Here is an 18,781-nt window from a genome sequence, read left to right as displayed (position 1 = left end):
GCAACAGTAGACCTCTGGGGAAGTGATGTTTATTTTTAGCACCTAAGATTTTAGTGTGTGTGTGTGTGTGTGTGTGTGTGTGTGTGTGTGTGTGTGCCACAGCACATATGTAGAGGTCAAAGGAGAACTCTGGAGAATCAGTTCACTCCTACCATGTTGGTCCTGGGATCGAAGTCAGGCTGTAAGATTCAGCAATAAATAAGTTCCTCTTCCCAGTGAGCCATCTCACCAGCACATAAATGAGGGACAGGTGTCAGTCCTGAGACCACAGGTTTTGGCGAGCCAACGTCTTCCACAGCCTCACCTTGCCTTCTCAGACACATTGGCCCTTCAATGCCCCCAGCATACCTGCATTTGGTGGCTCAAAATGTTTAAGTGAATAACTTTCATCAACTCCTTTCCCCTCCCTGGCCAAACCCTCCAATGCAAACCTCAGGCTCATCTTAAGTATAGCCTCCTCTGTACCCCTCTTCTTGACCTCTTACAGGTTTTGAGTATCTGGGTCCTCTACTAGATTGTACTACTCTCCTAGTTCTCAAGAGTCCAAGAGTGTCAGCCAGTGTCTGACACTTAGGAGGATGTCATTATTGTTTATTGGATGGCAGGCTGCCTGACCAGCCAGGACCTCAAGTATTTAGATGTATATTGGGAAATGAATCAACCTAGGTGGGACCCCTGAACCCAAGGTGATTAGACAAGATCGGTCTGGCAACAACGTAGCCTTTGATTGCATTTTGGGCTATGAACTGATAACCATACTTTCAGAAGTTTCCCCTGGAAGATACATACTATGTGGTTTGGACCAGGGTAGTATTATGTACCTATTTCCTCTGAGTTAAAACATTTCCTCAAGAGGGAAGAGGAAGCCCCCTAAAACTCAAGGAGCTACTGACGGTTACCAGGCTCAATAAATTCAGAACATTTCAAGATTCTCAGAGCCCCTCCCCACTGTTATAAAAGCAGCAAATGATTTCCAGAAAGACTTAGTGGAACTGCCCACAGGTTGGCCAGGGAGCCCTGGGAAGCAGCTTTTGTGAGTTTGCCCGAATGTTGGGGTGGGCTGCTTAGTCATGCAGTTGACTTGGAGTCACCCATGGGCCTAAAAGTGACACCTATAAACTTACTGCTTCACCAAGCTAGGCTTGGGTGGAGTGGATTTTTTGGCCATCACCCCAGGAAAAGCCACACAAACAAATGGAATAAAAGAAAAGAGACCTGGTGTGTTGGGAACTTGACCCTCGGTAAGGCAGTGTTGAGAGAGGGGGGCCTTTGGGAAGTGACTGGGTGGTAAGGGATTAACAGGTTAGAGGGTTATTAAAGGAGTGGCCTTGTTATAAAAACTTGGGTCTGTAGAGCTGGGGACAGAGCTCAGTGGCAGAGTGCCTGGCTAGCTAGTGCAAGACCCTGGGTTTGATCCCTAGCACCACAAAAATTAAAATAAAAAAATAAAATAGGGCCAGCCAGATGGTTCAGCAGGGAAACACATCTACTGTTCAAGCCTAATGACCCAAGTTCAATCCCCATATCCCACATACAAGGAAGTGGGGGGTGTTAACTCCACCAAGGTGTCCTCTGACCTCCACATGCTCACAGTGGTATGTACATGTACACATCTTACTGTCTGGCACACTTGCTTGGAGTTACCATGGGATTCTCTCTGTCACGTTATATGTTGTAGCACTCTTCAGGAGTTGGAGCCCTGTTCTTGGACTTCTGAGCCTTCAAAAACATGAGTTAAATAAACCTCTGCAGCTTTAGAAATAGCCTCTGGTATTCTGTTACAGCCACAGAAAACAAACTATGACACCTGGTGATTGATTATTAGTAGCATGTGCCTTGTAGATATTGCATTACAAATTGGTGATAGCACATGAGCAACATCAAAAGTGTGTCTATACTAAGCTTATAAGCTGTGCTATAAATGGTATCCAGAAGTCAGGGGAAAGAGAACCTCTTGAAACCGTTTTAGTTTAAAAGGCCAGCTTCTTCAACAATGGAAAGGATTCAGGGCATAAAAGGAAGAAAAACTTTTTACTCTCTTTTTTAAAAAATTTTTTCTTTTTCTTTTTTTCCTTTTTTACTCTCTTAAGTCTTTTTATTTTATTTTATTTTATATTTTATTTTTTGAGACAGGGTTTCTCTATGTAACAGCCCTAGCTGTCTTGGAACTTGCTCTGTAGACCAGGCTGGCCTCAAACTCACAGAGATCCCCCTGCCTCTGCCTCCCGAGTGCTGGGATTAAAGTCATGTGCCACCACTGCCTGGCTACTCTCTTAAGTCTTAATACTTGAGTCTATGAAATAAAATTATGATAGATAAATAGGAGTAAAACAAATTTTAATTAAATGTATATATGCCAGAGTCCCACAAAAAATATAACAGAGAAGGGCCAGGTGAATGAGGATTTGATACATTCCTGTGACGCAGTAGGGAGTGAGGGCTCGGGGCCTCTGGCTATGAAGGGGTGACAAGGAAGGAAAGAGGAGAAATGAACTTGGGATAAACCATGGCACAGGCGAGAGGGGGCTGGAGATGTAACTTGGAGGCAGAGCACTTGCCTTATCTACCAAGGCCAAGGAGTTCAATTCCCAAACACACACACCGTCTCTCAGACAGTAATGGTTGTTTATGAAGATGCTTCAGAAGTGTCACTGTGGACGCAGCTAGTAAAGGGCTTACCCTTAGTGTGCATGAAGCCCCAGGTTCCACCTCAGCACTGAAGCAGGCATGGCAGGAAACACCTGTAACTCTATACTCCGGAGGTAGAAGCAGGATGAGTTCAAGGTCATCCTCAGCTAAATAGTGAGTTGGGGCTAGCCTGAGCTGTATGAAACCCAATCTCAAAACAAAGACAAAGACAAAACAAACAACAAAGAGAGAGAGAGAGAGAGAGAGAGAGAGAGAGAGAGAGAGAGAGAGAGAAGCTGGGCAGTGGTGGTGGCACACACCTTTAATCCCAGCACTTGGAAGGCAGAGGCAGGTGGTCCTCTGAGTTCAAGGCCAGCCTAGTCTACATAGTGAGTTCCAGGACAGCCAGGGCTCCACAGTGGAACTGATATGTCTTCTTTCCTGTAAGGGAACCTTCCCAGGCTGGTTGGTTTTGCAGGCAAGGGACTCATGACAACAGGATTCCTTTATGGGGGTGACTATCTTTAGGCTAACAAGAGAAAGCCCTCCCAACACTTGAGGGTAGGGAAAGGTGACAAGAGACAGAGGACCTAGAGGTCAGAGAGATCTTGCTTTTTGAGCCAGCTTCTGGTAGTCTTTAGTTCAGTGTGCCATACTGGCTCATTAGTTGTTGCTGGTGTTGGTCAACTTGATGTAAGTGAGGGTCATCTGGGAAGAGTGAACCTCAACTGAGAACATGCCTCCATCAGGTTGTCCTGCAGGCAAATCTATGGGATGTTTTATTAATTTATGATAAAGGTAGGAGAGCCCAGCCCACTGTGGGCAGTGTTGTGGGCAGGCAGTTCTGGGTTGTATAAGAAAGCAGGCTGAGCCGGGATGGGGGTGGGGGGGAGGCGAATGCCTTTAATCCCAGCACTCGGGAGGCAGAGGCAGGCTGATCTCTGTGAGTCCCAGGCCAGCCTGGGCTACAGAGTGAGTTCCAGGACAGGCTCCAAAGCTACACAGAGAAACCCTGTCTCAAAAACCAAAACCAAAAAACAAACAGACAAAAGAAAGCAGGCTGAGTGAGCCATGGGAGCAAGCTGGTAAGCAGCACTTATCTATGGCCTCTGTGTTAGTTCCTGCCACCAAGTTCCTGCTTTGAGTTCCTGCCCTCCTTCCCTCAGTGATGGACTGTGGTGTGGGCAAGGAAGCCCAGGTTGCTTTTGGTCATGGTGTTTACCATAGCAATAGAAAGCAAACTAGAACATATGCCAAAGTGCCAGAGTTTGGTGAATCATTTTCCTGAATTCCCACAAGGATGCTTGGTTTTGGAATAAACAAAAGAAGCCATGAGGGAAAGGTATGCACATGAGGTGTCGTGAGTCCCTGAAAAGGGAACCCTATGCCTTGTTCCCCCAACTTGCACCTCTAAAGCAAGAGCTGCTGCTGCTGCTTAGGAAATATGGGAGCACACTGGCAAAATCCCCAAAGCATCTTTGTTTCTCAGGAGATTCAGTAGCCACAAGCGTGGACAAGGAGCAGAGGATTAGTTAAGGTAGCAGAGTTTCTGACACTGCCAGCTGAAATAGCTGACAACGGATTAGATGAACTTGTTCCCTTTCCCTGGGTCAGTGGTGGCAGGGACTAACAGCTCCACACTGTCACCCACAAAAGCTTGAAGAGTTCCTTTAAGGAATCCTGACAGGTAAAAGTTGATCCTTTTTTCAACACAGAAAAGAATTAAAGGCTAGCTAGTATGAAGCAGAGTTGAAGTCCATTAAAGATTTTATATATATGAATGAGATTTAAGAGAGAAAGACATGTAGGCAAAGAATAAGACATAGCCAAGTGTGTATACAGGATTCTGGTGACTCTCAAGTTACATCTTAAAGGGTTGCTAAGTGTTTGTTCTGTTTTTCTCTTTCTTGTAAGTGATTTTATAGGGTGACTGAGAGGTGACTTGAGTTAGTAGTATAATCTCCTAGGGTTGCACAGAGTGGGGGGAGGATTATGACATGTCCTTCTTATTATAAATGGGAGTTTCTAGTGAAGTTTCTAGAAACTTGTAGGCTTACATGTGAAAGGCCTTAAGTAGTTAAATCTGTTGGAGTCTTGATCTTAGCTAGTGGGAAGCTTTAACCAGACTCCGGAGTGAGGGTCTCCTTTCCCTTCCCACGTTCCCATACATTTCCATTTTTTCTGTCCTACCTCAGTGTGTGGCCCTATGTTAGTTTCCCCAAATACTCGCAACCTAAAATCAAGGATGACAAGAACCCAGAAACACTACTACCATCCCACCGCTCCTGGAATCTTTTCTTTTGAGGCAAACTGAGATTGGAAGGAGAAATTATACAAACAAATGTTAAGTTGCAACTACAGAAGGCTCCAAACTGAGGATTCTACCAGGGCCGGTTCTGGAAAGAAAACCCCAACCGAGAGGCAGGAAGCAACCAAAGGTGCAGATGAAGATGAATGAGTCTGAGAAACATCTGATAGACAAACAGCTGTGTGAGGTGGCAGATTTGGTGTGAAGGGAGAATTGGAAGGCTGATTCAAGAAGGGGTGGGACAGAGTTTGTTTCTGAAGAAGGAATTTTAACATTAAAGCAGTTATGTCTTATGGCAGCCATCTATGGGGATTAAAAACAACAGCAACAATATTGGGAAGCTAAGATGGCGCGGCAATAAAGGTGCTTGTGGCCAAGCCTGACAACCTGAATTCCATGGGCTCCACATAGGAGAGAAGTGACTCCGGCAAGTTGTCTTTTGATCTCCACAGTAGTCTGTGATGCTCACACCCAAATACACACAAAAAACAAATAATGTAAGCTAAAAATTTAAATCTCTGCGCCTACCCCATTCACAAAGCTACCTCAGTGGTTCTAAAAGGCGGGGGAAGTAGGAGGTCGCAGCTGCCTCCTTCCTCTACAAGTCTAAGCCAAGCTTTGGGGTGGGGGGAAGGGGCGGGGAGTCACCTGCACAGTTGGGGTGAGGTTTTGCTCTATCACGCAGCGGATGAGTTTCCCCAAGGCAGTGCACCGCTAATGTGTCCACTAAGACATTTTGCTTTTTTCTCCTTTTGTCCCTTTTTAGCGAGAATTTTCCTCATAACCCTCCAGGTGCTATCCGGAGCCCCACCCAAGAACTACACTTCCCGCGATGCCTCAGGAGCAGCATCCCTGGCTCGGGAAATTGTGCTGCCCTAAATGCGTGGCGGACTCCAACCAGCACCGTGTCCCGAACCAACCACCGACTCTACCCACGCCACAGCCTCGATAGAATTATTTTTCCCCCTTTCCTGCCAAAGGCTTCGCTTCCGTTCCAGCTCCAATTTCCGTCGCCATTCTTTTCTTGGAAATGCTTCGGTGGGAAACACAGATGCACACAAACGGTAACGGAGCGAACAAAGCGCATGCGCCCACGGTGTCCGCTCCGGCAGCAAAGAGGCCCGCCAGTCTCCCAGCTCAATCGCCCCACGCATGCGCAGATTATAAACCAACACCCCGGGAGTTGAGGCGCGGGTTTGCTGGCGCGTTTTTTAGCGAAGTCGCACGTGAAGGATAGTGGTGGCCGGAGCAGGGTAAGTGCTGTCCGAGATCCCGCTGTAGACGCAGCTTAGGACAGATTTGCAGGCGGCTACAGGGCGGAGCCGCTAGGCCTGTGAGCCCGAGTGGGGAGGGGTCGAACGTGGAGCAAGAGGCTTAGCAAGCCTGGGACCCGGATCCTCGTTGCTATGCAACCGGGGGCGTTGTTACTAGGTAACCCAGGAGGAGAGTGTTTCCCAGGAAAAGCGGGTTCGAACGCTGAGGTCCAGTAGAGGGAGCAGCTGCCAGACTTGGGGATGAGGCCAGTGCTGAGCCGCACACTCCCCTAGCCCCGATGGTCCAGCCTCCTACCTCCCCAGTTGGAGCCCCACTCTGGGTACCCCGACCTCATGGGCCTTGAGACGCCACTAGGAAGCACTTGGCAGGGCATGTGCTGTTCGAAATAGCACATGCCACTGACACCCTGTCGTCGGGAGTCTGGCCTTGGGAAGGGAGCGGCAAGGCTGCTCCCCTTTGCAGTCACCCTGCCCCCGGAACAGTTGCTGGGTAGCAGCTGTCAGGGGTTTTGCTGGGGCTGCCTCCGACCTGCCAGAACGCTGACTTCATTCTCCTTAGTGGTGACTTCGCCGCATTTAGGATCTCAGCTGTGCTTCTCATGTGGCTGTTGTATATTTGGATTCACTGTTCAAAGAGCCTCTCTCCCCCACTTCTCCAAGTCTTTATATGTCTTACCCTTGTGACTTCTTGGCGGGCATCTGATAGTCTTTTGGCAAGCATTTACTCATCATTCTATGCTAGGTGCTGGGGATTCCAAGAAAAGTTAGTGTCAAGTTAGACCGAGTTGTTGGGAGGCTATGGGACACACTGTGAACAGGGTGCTTGCACAAACGATTTAACTTTCCAGAGCAACTCCTAACCCAGTTTCAACAGGATTTACATTTGAGGAGATTGAAAGTCAGATAGGTTAAGTAACAGGTAGTGACAGCTAGTTTGTGATAGAATTGAGCCTATGTCCTTTGTACAGAGAGCTCTTAGGAGGCTTTGCTTGAAGTACACTTTTCTTCTCTGGGCTTCTGACCTTTGCAACCGCTGTCAGATTTTGCCTCAGGAATCTTGGGGCTCTTTAAAAAAAAAAAAAAAGCGAGCTCCTCCCTGGGAGAGTCCAAATGGGTTGCCTGGGTGGGGCAGACATCCTTGTTTAACAGGCTATGCAGGCAGTCCAGATGGGCAGTCCAGAATTGAGGACCGCTGATCTATAGGACTGTGAGTAGTGAAGGGACAGTTGGGGCCAGCAGAGGGCACCAAGTTGGTTCCTGCCCTTGTAGTGATTTATAGTGAGGAAGGAAAAAGAAGAGGAAGGAGTGCTGATAGGGGGCAGAGTGGCCATCCCCACCCTCCCCGGGCTGAGCAAACCACAGCTGAATATATATCGACTTCTCACCACCATAGTAAGTAAAGCAGTTCCCCCAGCTGAGACTGCTCCCGCCTGAGCTGAATTGCAGCTGTCTGAACAGGAGTGGCCAGTCTCAGAGCTATCTTTGACTGTCCCCCCTCACCTCTTTGGTGCATAACCTGTCACCTCAGCAGGGGAGCCATCTCCTAGTATGAGGGCTCCTCTTGGGAGATTTGGGTGTCTTCTGCTTTGAGCTTGATGGTGGTTGGTGGAACTGTATGGTCCCATGGGCAGAGAGCAGGCATTACCAAGGCAGTACTGAAGTATGGGACAATAGAAAGGGCAAGCCTGAGCTTCTGGGTTTGGGGATCAAGTCCCATTTCTATTTTAAGCAAAATGGAACATAATGATAACTATAAGATAATTAATGCTGGTGAGATGCTCCATGGGGAAAAGGCCCGTGCCTGATGAACTTGATCCCTGGGACCCACATGGTAGGAGAGAACCACCTTGTCTTGAGTTGGTCTTTGGCATCTACACACACACACACACACACACACACACACACAATTTGTATACACAAACACTGTTCTTTTGTAACTTAGTGGTCGAGTGCTTGCCTATTTGAAAGCTCTGAGTTTGATTTCTAGCTACACATACATACATACATACACACACACACACACACACACACACACACTGCCATAAGAATTAAATGAGAAAAAAAGAATTAAATGAGGTAGATAATAAGCACTTTGTTAATTATAAATTATACAAACAAAACATTGATAACTTATACATATTGCCATTTATTATTGAGTACCTCCTGTTTGTCTCAGTAAGCAAAAAAGTTTCAGAAATGCTTCCATCTTTTAGAGGCTAAGGCTGTTTGACTCTTAATGACCATAGCATCTTTCTGCATTAATAGTTTGATGAGGAGCTGGGCCATGGGGGCGGATGCCTTTATTCCCAGCACTCAGGAGACCAAGGCAGGTGGATCTCTGAGCCTGGTCTACAGAGCAAGTTCCAGGACAGCCAGGGCTACACAGAGAAACCCTGTCTCAAAAATCCAATAACAATACTTTAATGAAGGCTGGCATGTACCTCAATTGGTAGAATATTTGACTTTATACACAAAGTCCTGGGTTCAGTCCCCAGTGCAACATATGAGTAGTACACACTTGCAAACTCAATACTTGGGAGATGATCAGGAGTTCAAAGTCATCCTCAGCTGCATAACGAGTTCAGGCCAGCCTGGGGTATATCAGACCCTGGCTCAAACAACAACAAAACTGTAAAGTGCTCGCTCGCTCTCTCGCTCTCTCTCTCTCTCTCTCTCTCTCTCTCTCTCACTCTCTCTCTCTTTCTGAGACAGGATTTCTCTGTATAACAGCTCTAGCTGTCCTGGAACTCACTTTGTATACCTTTTTGGCCTCACATTTACAGAGATTTTCCCCTGCGTTTCCCCCCTCAGTGCTGGTATTAAAGGCATGCAGCACCAACTGCCTGGAAAAAAAGTTCTTAAGAGGCATGAGGAAGCATGATGGTGGTGGGTCATATTCATATTGCCTGGGCTTCTCTCAAAAAAAAAAAAGAAAAAAAAAAAAGAAAAAAGAAAGATAAAAAAGGAACTGGTAAAGAAAGCAGCTTGTCACTTGTCCTCACTACCTCTCAACAACCAGTGTTCTCCGGAATCCTGTGAGATGCGTTTTCTGGAACTCTTCATGTCACCTGGCAGAACAGTGCTGGCCAGTGGAGGGTTTATTTCAAGGTCCCCCAGACTGGGGCAGATGGCTACTTCAAGTTGAAGCTGGCATAGAAAACTCAGCAGGCTGCCGTGGGAGATGCAGCTCACATCACCATGACCTTCTAGGAGGGAAGAGACGACACCTGATTCCTCCTATTAGAGGTCCTTGGATATAGAATCCAACCCAAGATAGCTACCCTGCTCTTTAAGCCCTCTGCATGACCCAGATCTCTCAGGAACTAACCCATGTTTTCCACGTCTCCCACCAGTGACAGGTGGGAACCACCTGGCTCTTGATTTGCGCCAAAGAGTAGATGGCCTTTCCCAGCCTGAGTTCTTGCACTTGAACTCTTGTGTTTTGTATTCCACTTGACCTCACAGGCCTTGGGAGGGGTGTTGGGCAGCTGTTTCTGGGCCAGAAGTTACCCCAAATGTAGTATTTTTAGAAGTCTTTTCCTGGAGCCTTCTCTGCCCAAATGAGAACATCTTTATTTTCCCTCTCTGCTATCCAGATGGCTCTAAATTTGTGGCCAACTCCCCCAGTACCCTGGTAGCCACAAACACTTCAAAACTTGGCCTCACCTCCACCTTAGAGGCTCGCCTCAGTCTCAACTCCTCAGCTCTGAATCACAGAGACTCTGGGATTGCAGGTGCCTTTTTGAGCCCGAGGAAGAACAGGATTTGCTTAGAGCCTTTTGACATTTCTCCAGCAGAGTGGCAAAAAAGGAGGCGGACCTGCAAACATTCTTCTTGCCTGATCCTTACCTGCTCCAATAAGTTGGCATTTGCTGAGTCTTAACTCATCCGTGGTATCATGTTATAGACGAGATCAGAGCACAAAGCGCTTGGGTGAATTTTCACCGTAATTCCCTGAGATGGTTGGTAGATGCCAAGTGTGTTTTACTTATGGATAATCTATTATGTGACTTTATCAGTAACTTCTAAGTTGAACACAGCACAACAGAGTGGTTGTGGACAAAGAAGGAGTGGTCTTTAGATGCACCTGAATTCACAGCCGGGTTTTCCCTCATACTGCTCCTTCTTCCTCGATTTCATCATCAGGGGATAACAATGCCTACCTGGATAAGTACCTGTGAGGTTGAGATTAGTGCATTCAAAACCAGTCCAGTGTCTGCTTTTTATTCACGACAATCTTTCCTTAAGGGCTGTTCTTAACCTTTTGCTTATTTTGGCAGTAGGAAGTTGAGTTCATTTTGTGTCAGTGGTGTGTGATATAACACACACCACCGGTTTGCACACACACAGAAACACATACACCAGCAGTTTGGTTTTCCTATATCCCTCCTGGTTCAGAGCCCATGTATCCCTTGTAATTTAATACATGGGAAGATACCTTTTGTCCAAATCATTAGCCCTTTGACCTGGCTTTCTGCCATGTCTTCAGAGGATAAAGGGTGAAGACAGCCCTTTCAAATATACCTTTTATGTGAATAACGCCATTTTTAGAATGCTCCCTAGATAACTACAGGATCGGAGCGGGTAATTGCCAGGGGACCAGCCTTGTCTTAAAGAGTTGGTACCTCTGAGGAGGAAGAGTGGCTAATGATTGAGTTGATGCCAATGGCCAGAGTCTTGGTTTATCACACTTTGTAATGGAACTTCTAGGGTAATCCAGAAAAGACAGGGTTTGGAGTGCTGTCTGACCACTGAACATATAGAGGCCCTCTGAGGGTGGTATACCCAGACAGAGCATGGACCTCTGCACTTCTTCTCCAACACCTGTGCTGCCATCTTCACAGCTGGTACACATCAGTAGCCTTCATAAGAAATATTTGTGATCAGCCAGTGAAACTGTTTCCCTGTACCAGACTTCTTTTTTTTGTGGGGGGGTGTAGGGTGGTAGATACCAACCTGCTCCCAAATCACGAAATGGAGTCTTATTAATTATAAATGATCAGCCTTATTCTATGCTTGTCCCACAAGCTCTTAGAACTTAAATTATCCTGTTTCTCTTCATCTACGTTTTGCCTTGGGCCTTTTTACCTTTCTTGCCTTCTGTAGATCTTACTTTCACTGCTTCTGGCTGGCTGGCACCTGCCTGGCTTCTGGCCCCGTGTGTCCCTCTCTTTCTCCCTTGTTCTCTCCTTCTCTCTTCCTCCCCCAAGCCTAGATTTCTCCTACTTATTCTCTCTACCCGCTAGCCCTGCCTATCCTTTTTCCGCCTAGCTATTGGCTAGTCAGCCTTTTATTAGACCAATCAAGTGCCTTAGGCAGGCAAGGTGCAACACATCTTTTCACAGTTAAACAAATGCAGCACAAACAAGTGTAACACACTTTTACACAGTTTAAGTAATATTCCACAGCACAAACAAATGTAATACATCTTTACATAGTTAAAGTAATTTCCATGACATTTCATGAGCTCTTGACCCTCTTTAGCCAATTCATTGAACCTGATAAAGGGGCTGTAGGAACCTTGACTTATATCCAGACAGAGACCAGGTAAAATAAACTAGGACTTGGTGACTGGCATCTGAAGTTGTGAACAGAGTTTCTGCCTCTCATTGCTCAAAAGCAAATACTTGGGAGAGAACTGGTGGGAAGGAAATCAGATTCATTCGGGGCTTGCCTCTGAGAAAACAGGGGCTGTTGGCCTCAAATCTCTATCTTATGGAGTGCAGATATATAAAAGGGTTTTGTACAGTGAAATATGGTGGGGATGGGGGTGCTACATGTTGAGTGGGGTCTTCTCATCCAGGGCATGCAGCTCCACCTTTTTTTTTTCCTTCTGGCTAGAACATCATGATAGACCTTGACTTCAACCTCCTGGGGCAAGTTCCTATAGTTCTTAGACAGACATTACTTATCTGTAAGTTAGATTTCATAGTCATTTATTGACATGTTTTGTATTAGTTGAAGCATAGAATTAAAGAACAAGAAAGGATATCACACATCCTGATGTAATCCAAAAGTCACCAGAAGTTATGGATTCTATAAATATAAAGATTATTTAGCAGTTATCTATCTACCTGTTTTAGGGATTAAACCCAAGGCCATGCACGTGCTAGGCAAGCCATCTGTCACTGAGCTGCCTACCCCCAGCAACAGTTAACATTTTAATCATTATGGTGCAGCTTCTCTCCAGATATTAGTAATATATCAGTGGGCAAAAGAACAGGAAATAATCTTGGAAAGGATAACCCACCAAAGATTGGTCACATTATATAGGTGTGTTCAGCCAAACCATGGGTCATGGGAATCAATGCAAACATTAGCCACCCTTCCTCAGAGGTTAAGGATGAAAGTCTCATCCCTCTAAAGGCATGTCTGGGCCCCCTGGTAATTACCCCTCTAATCCTGAGGTTGTCAGGGGGAGATCTCTAAAAATGGTCTTATTAACATAAACTGTATGTTTGAAAGGGCTGTCTTTCATTCTTCATCCCCTGAAGATGTTGCAGGAAGCTGGCTAAAAGGCTATGGTTTTGTTTTTTGTTTTTTATAAAAGGTATCTTTTTTGTTCTTTCCATGTATTAAATTATATGAGATATGTGAGCTCTAAGCCAAAAAGGATAGATGAAAACCAAACTGCTTGTGTGTGTGTGTGTGTGTGTGTGTGTGTGTGTGTGTGTGTACACACTATATCATAACCATTGACATAGAATGACTTCAACTTCCCACTTCCAAATAGGCAAAAGAATGTGACCCTGCCTCCAGGTAGGTAGTATCAAAATCAAGTTGAATTAGAAGATGTCCAGTGCAAAACGGATTGCTTGCTTGCTGGGGATGAGAACAGAAAACAAAAACAACCTTGCACAAGTAGTCACAGACGTCCTACCTTGACTGTTGAGTGACAGTTTACGAGACACAGAGTTTGGCCTTTCCCTATATTCTTAGAATGGTTCTCAACTTTGGATAGTCTATCATTGAGGAGCTCATATCCAAGACCAGATCACAGAGAGACAGTGCCATCAGAACCAGTGTGCTTGGACACAGACATTAGCACTTCATACCACTCTGGGGTAATGGCACAGAGCAGCCCCAATTGAGATCCACTGAACACTTTGACCCCCCAGCAAGGGTAGAATTTGGAAGCAGAAGCTTGGGCTGAAATCCCTCTAAGCCCAGTGACCTTGCACAAGTGCTCATCTGCAGACTGTTTCTTCATGCCTATGCCCACAGGGGCGAGGGAGAAAAACCACCTTGCATAATGGCCCTGCAGAGATAACTGTTGTAAATGCCGTCATTCTTGTATGCTCTGTTAACCGAGTGCTTTATTTTGCATTGGTGTGCAGTGGTAATCCTACTTACGTGCTATTTTTAAGTAAGGTTTTTTTATCAGCTTTAGCTTCAGTACATTATAAGCTTCCTGGGATGAAGCCTTTAGAGACTTAGAATTTGTTTTTGTCCATGGTGCCTAAGATGTGGAGACAGGCCTTCAGATTTTAGATCTTGGCCACTGTAAGGCCTGGAATAGAAATGCCGGTGAATTGATCCGGTGGAGAATACAAAAGAGGACGCTGTGACTCAGATGGTTGTGCCCAGCTTAGAGTGCAAGTCCTGGTTCATCTTTTTTTGGCGCACAGCCCTTTTTAGGTTTGTCTAGGATGCTTGCTGTGGACCAGGGGTGGTGAAGGGAATGACCGAGCAGCAGGGAGAGTAAAGGTATCCGTCAGGTCTGGATCATTGCTTCCCCATGGCCCTCTCTTGACAGTCGCAAGCATGGCAGGCTCAGACAGCAATCCCTCATGGAGCAGGCATCTGTTCAAAGCTGTCCTGATGGTCTTGGTGGCCCTTCTCCTCGTCCATTCATCGTCATCCCAGTCCTATCGAGACTTTGCCTCACCTGGCCAGCAGAAGAGGGAGGCCTCAGCTGATCTCTTGACCCAGATTGGCCAATCTCTGAAGGAGACGCTGGATGCCTGGCTGGGGCCGGAGACCATGCATGTGATTTCAGAGGTAAGAAAGGGGCCTGTAGTGGCCGTGTGCATAAACAAAAGGAGAGACGCCGTTAACACCACCTCAACCTCTCTGTCCTAGTTGCCCTGCGGAGAGCCCCACCTTCTGCAAATATAGCCTGGTAGTCCTGCCTCTTGCTGGCTGATTGCCAGGTTCTTACCTTCCGGCCCTTTAGCACCACCCCAGCTTTCTCCAGCTTTTGTCCATTTGGCCAGAAAGGCTGCAAAATGACCCACTCTTACCAACTTATGTTAGCGGGGACCCACGGAGCCTTTGATCTGAGTCAGTCCTAGCTTCTGGAACTGGCAGAGCAGAGATCCGAGTCCGTGTCTTCACCTGTAAAAGTGAGATGGGGTTCATGGAGGGCCTATGGCAGGGTCAGCTCTTCCACCCAGTGCTGTTTCTAATGTGGTGTCCCTTCTGACAAAGTGCCCAGCCAGTGGTTTATAAAATCCATAATATAGGGCCTGGAGAGATGGCTCAGAGGTTAAGAGCACTGACTGCTCTTCCAGAGGTCCTGAGTTCAATTCCCAGCAACCACATGGTGACTCGCAAACCATCTGTAGTGAGATCTGGTGCCCTCTTCTGGCCTGCAGTCATACATACATACATACATACATACATACATACATACATACATACATAAATAAATCTTTAAAAGAAAAAAAAATCCACAATATAGGGCTGGGAAAATGCTCAGTGGGTCAAGTGTGCAGACATGAGTTCCAGTCTCCAAGACACATGTAAAAACTGGGCATGGTGTGCATATCTGTAACCTTCAGCAGTAGGAAGCGGGTTGCGCAGAGACAGGCAGATACCAGCTTGCTGGCTGGCCAGTCTAGCAGAAACTAGGGCTCCAGGTTAAGTAAGAACCCTGTCTCAAAAAATAGAGAGGCTGGAGAGGCAGCTCAGTATTTAAGAATGCTTGCTGCTCTTGCAGAGGACCAGGGTTTGGTTTCCACTACCCACAAGGGGTTCACAACTGATTGTAACTCCAACTCCAGGGAATCCAACACCCTCTTCCGGCTTCTTTGATCACCTCTCCCCACCCCACGCCCCCATATTCATACACATATACAAACACACATGGATACATAAATAAAAATAAAATCTTAAAAAAAAAAACAAGTGGAGACTTGAGGAAGGCATCCCGATGTCAGCCTCCAGTGTCCATGTAGGCCTGCATGGGCACACATGCAGACACACATACAGATCCATAATGAAACGCAGTTGATCAACTTTTCCCTCACATGTCCCAGCCCAGCATGGACATTCTTTCACACACCTTCCTGATTCCCTAGGAGTTCCTCCAGTTTCATAGGGTGGCTACCATGGGGATATGGTGATTCCCTCCTTCACACACAAGTGCACCTCCTGTCACTTCCAGAACATCTCAGTTGACCAGATGAAGTCTGTCTCAGATGTCCTGGATTCTGGGTCAGGAAGGAGACGTGGCAGAAGGGCCTCCTCACCCAACTCAGAGTCTACGGACTTTTGACCCAAACCCTTCTCCTGGGGAAGAAACGGGGTCAGGGATTCCCTGCAGTAGTACCAGGCCTGAGGAAAAGAGCCTCATTCCTGACGGATTTGTCTTTTACAGACCCTGTTACAGGTGATGTGGGCCATCTCATCAGCCATCTCTGTGGCCTGCTTTGCCCTGTCTGGGATTGCTGCCCAGTTGCTGAGTGCCCTGGGGCTGGACGGTGAGTGGCAGAGAATTAGATAGCCAGGGCTGTGTCTGACCTTGCTGTTGGTGGGAGTTCATCTATGTGGGGCTAGACATTCCCCCAGCTAGCTGCAGATGTCCCCGGAAGTACAGTAGAAGTGGGGGCTAGAGATTCTTACCTCTGTACCAGGGGTTTGCTTGTGTTAGACATTGTGCAAAGGTGTGCGGTTTCCTCTTTGGCTAACCACAGCCCTGGGAGGCAGACAGACTGTCCTCAGATAATAAATAAAACTCCATCTCCCCGAGAGAAGTCATCTTTCAGAGAGAGAGAGTCCCACGGCCAGGAGGCTGGCATTCAGACGCGTCTCCCAAGCCTGCAAGAGTGGGCTGTGCCTTTGCAAAGCCACTGTTCCCCTCTGCTTCACTATCCTTGCCCCTCGTGGCCCTCACCGCATCTCTAGATTGCTGACCCTCTCCTTTTCCTTTCCAGGTGAACATCTCACCCAGGGCTTGAAGCTCAGCCCCAGCCAAGTCCAGACCCTTCTACTGTGGGGAGCAGCAGCACTGGTCATCTACTGGCTGCTGTCCCTGCTCCTGGGCTTGGTCTTGGCCTTACTGGGGCGGATCCTGGGGGGTCTAAAGCTTGTCCTCTTTGTGGCCGGCTTTGTGGGACTGGTGAGGTCTGTGCCTGACCCCTCCACCCGGGCCCTGATGCTCCTGGCCTTGCTGACTCTCTTTGCCTTGCTGAGCCGGCTCACGGGCTCCAGGGGCCCAGGGACCCACCTGGAAGCTAAGGTGAGGGGGCTGGAGCGCCAGATAGAAGAGCTTCGCGGGAGGCAGAGGCGAGCGGCCAAGGCAACCCGGAATGTGGAGGAGGAATGACAAGGATGTCCCACAGTGACCCCCTCACCATACCAAAGAGCTGAGCTGCTTCTGGGTCTCATGGCCCTCCTTGTAGCCCCCTGCCCTTTCCTTGCCTGTGTCTGAACCCTTGACACCTTTACCCCTGCACTAGCCCCTAGCTGAGAGAAGAGAACCTGTCCTCTGCAGGAGTTCTGTCAAGGGGTGACTCCCTGCCCTCTCTCTGCTCCCAGCCTGCCTCCCCCAGGGCAGGTTGGAGGCCTCAGCTCTGGCCTCTGCTCTCAGCCAGCACCACTGCCCACTGATCTCCACGATGATCAACCTGCTGCTGCCTGGCTTCCTTACAAAAGGCCTTCCTGGACTGACGCTCCCGTTTGACCACACCCCAGCTCTCTTCTTCCTACTCAGACTCCCATCATACCACCCTCCCAAAGTCCCTCGAGACCCTCGCTGTCTTCCTCATTGCAAAGCAGTGGGAAGGGGCAGGAGATGCTAGACCTGAGGATAAGGGAGAAACAAGGTCCCGGAAGCCTGCACATCTGGGTTCCATTACAAGTGCCTTAATGGGAGTCCACAGCACCCTCCAATTGCCCCTTGCCACATGGAATGTAGGAAAGTGTGCTGTGGCTACTTTGTGTTCAGAGAGTAGTCCCTTGCAGAATCCCGACTCTCTTGCAGCCAAAGCAAAGGCTAACTTTCCTGCAGTTGGGGCCCTGCAGGGACTGTCCAGTGCCCTTTGGGGATTTCAGGGACCTTGAGAAATGCAGGAGGACCCAATGTCTTGCATTTCTCCTGTCCACTCTCTGCCATCCCCAAGCAATTGTTGATCAGTGTTGTGTCCCTGGGAAGCAGCTGGGCAGAGCATGGCTTTGTCCTGCCTTGCCCTGAACTGTTCTACAGGGCCCAGGGGGAGCCAGCCACCAAGCCTCTCCACCAGGGCACTTGCTCACTCTTGGCCTTGGCCTTTAGGGCCCTCATAGAGGGAGGTTTCCTGTGCCAGGTCCAGCACAAGATGTGAAGAATAAATGCCCATTCTTACTGATAAGGTTTGATGTGGAATCATGGCTGCAGTGATATCTATTTTTATCAGTGCTTGGTTGGTTTAAAATAAAGTGCACGCTATTTTATTATCTCTTCTGAATAAAATGTGTCTACTCAAAGTCTCTCTGCTGCCAGACTCTTCTCTAGCAGGAAGTTGCTGAGAAGAAGGGAGGCTCAGGAAGGCAGGCAGGACCTGGTACTCCTCCCTCCAGAATCTTGGAGGGAGGCATGCACTCTCTTGTAAAACTTGCAAATCTGGTAGCAGTGTAGGGAACTGAAGGTGCTCCTTCCCTTGGGGTGCTGTGCTGCCCTGTTGCTGGCCTGGGGAGCCTAGAAAGACTGGCTTTTCTCCCAGACTCAGGAATTTACGGGCTCCAGGTGGTTCTGCAGTTTTGCGGATGCCCAGGCATGTCTGTGCTTCGTTTTCCCTTTTTAGGTTACTGTGGAGATACCAGATCTTCTGGACCCCTCCCAACACTACCTGGGGGCAAGGCTGGGTGGGACCCGAAGTCAAGTCTCCCTCAGGAGGCTTGACCAGCCTGTACCCTTTACCCTTTGGGACCCTCCCTGGGGTGGGGCTGGGCACAAAGCAAGCTGTCTCCACGGAATGGCCCAGAGTTGTCATCTGGCCTGGTTTGGTCTCTCCTTTTCTGCCTCCCGCAACTCTGTTCCCCTATGTGCCTGAATTCTAGCTCTGATTCTAAAGAGAGATGCCTTTACAGCAGAGATGCTTGTGGGGAGGGCATGAGGCAGAGGACTTTTTTTGTTTGTTTGTTTTGGTTTTTGTTTTCTCCTTGATCATCAGCTTCCAAGAGAAATCCCAGAAGAACTCACCTTGTGCCTCCTGGCAGAGGCCATCAATCTGCTCAGTCTCCAGGGAGACGACTTCCCGATCCTAGGCGCGCGGGGGAGGTCCCTCCCCGCACCTCAGCTCTAGGTTTGGGATCCGCAGGGCACTAGGACCCGGCGGGGCGGAGGGGACAGCCCATGTGCCTGCGTTCC

At 48.0% G+C, this 18,781-nt stretch overlaps 1 protein-coding gene and 1 long non-coding RNA gene across 2 annotated transcripts; one reads left to right on the top strand and one right to left on the bottom strand.

Moving 5' to 3' along the window:
* Positions 1-5,803: 5,803 nt before the first annotated feature.
* Tmem109 (transmembrane protein 109) lies at positions 5,804-17,865 on the top strand. The gene is made up of 4 exons (XM_036205595.1): positions 5,804-6,189; positions 13,967-14,211; positions 15,812-15,914; positions 16,368-17,865. Exons 2-4 carry the CDS (start codon positions 13,975-13,977, stop codon positions 16,757-16,759), a joined length of 732 nt encoding a protein of 243 aa, XP_036061488.1. The 5' UTR covers positions 5,804-6,189; positions 13,967-13,974; the 3' UTR covers positions 16,760-17,865.
* On the bottom strand, positions 11,645-18,717 carry LOC118595228. Its single transcript, XR_004946498.1, has 3 exons — positions 18,614-18,717; positions 14,454-14,547; positions 11,645-14,224 (listed from the first exon to the last, which is right to left on the bottom strand). It is a non-coding gene; the product is annotated as an uncharacterized LOC118595228 (long non-coding RNA).
* Positions 18,718-18,781: the final 64 nt, after the last annotated feature.

Source organism: Onychomys torridus, chromosome 1, assembly GCF_903995425.1.
Source record: "Onychomys torridus chromosome 1, mOncTor1.1, whole genome shotgun sequence".
Classification (NCBI taxonomy): domain Eukaryota; kingdom Metazoa; phylum Chordata; class Mammalia; order Rodentia; family Cricetidae; genus Onychomys; species Onychomys torridus.
The sequence above is the reverse complement of the archived record's forward strand: the minus strand, read 5'-3'. Positions and strand labels throughout refer to the sequence as shown.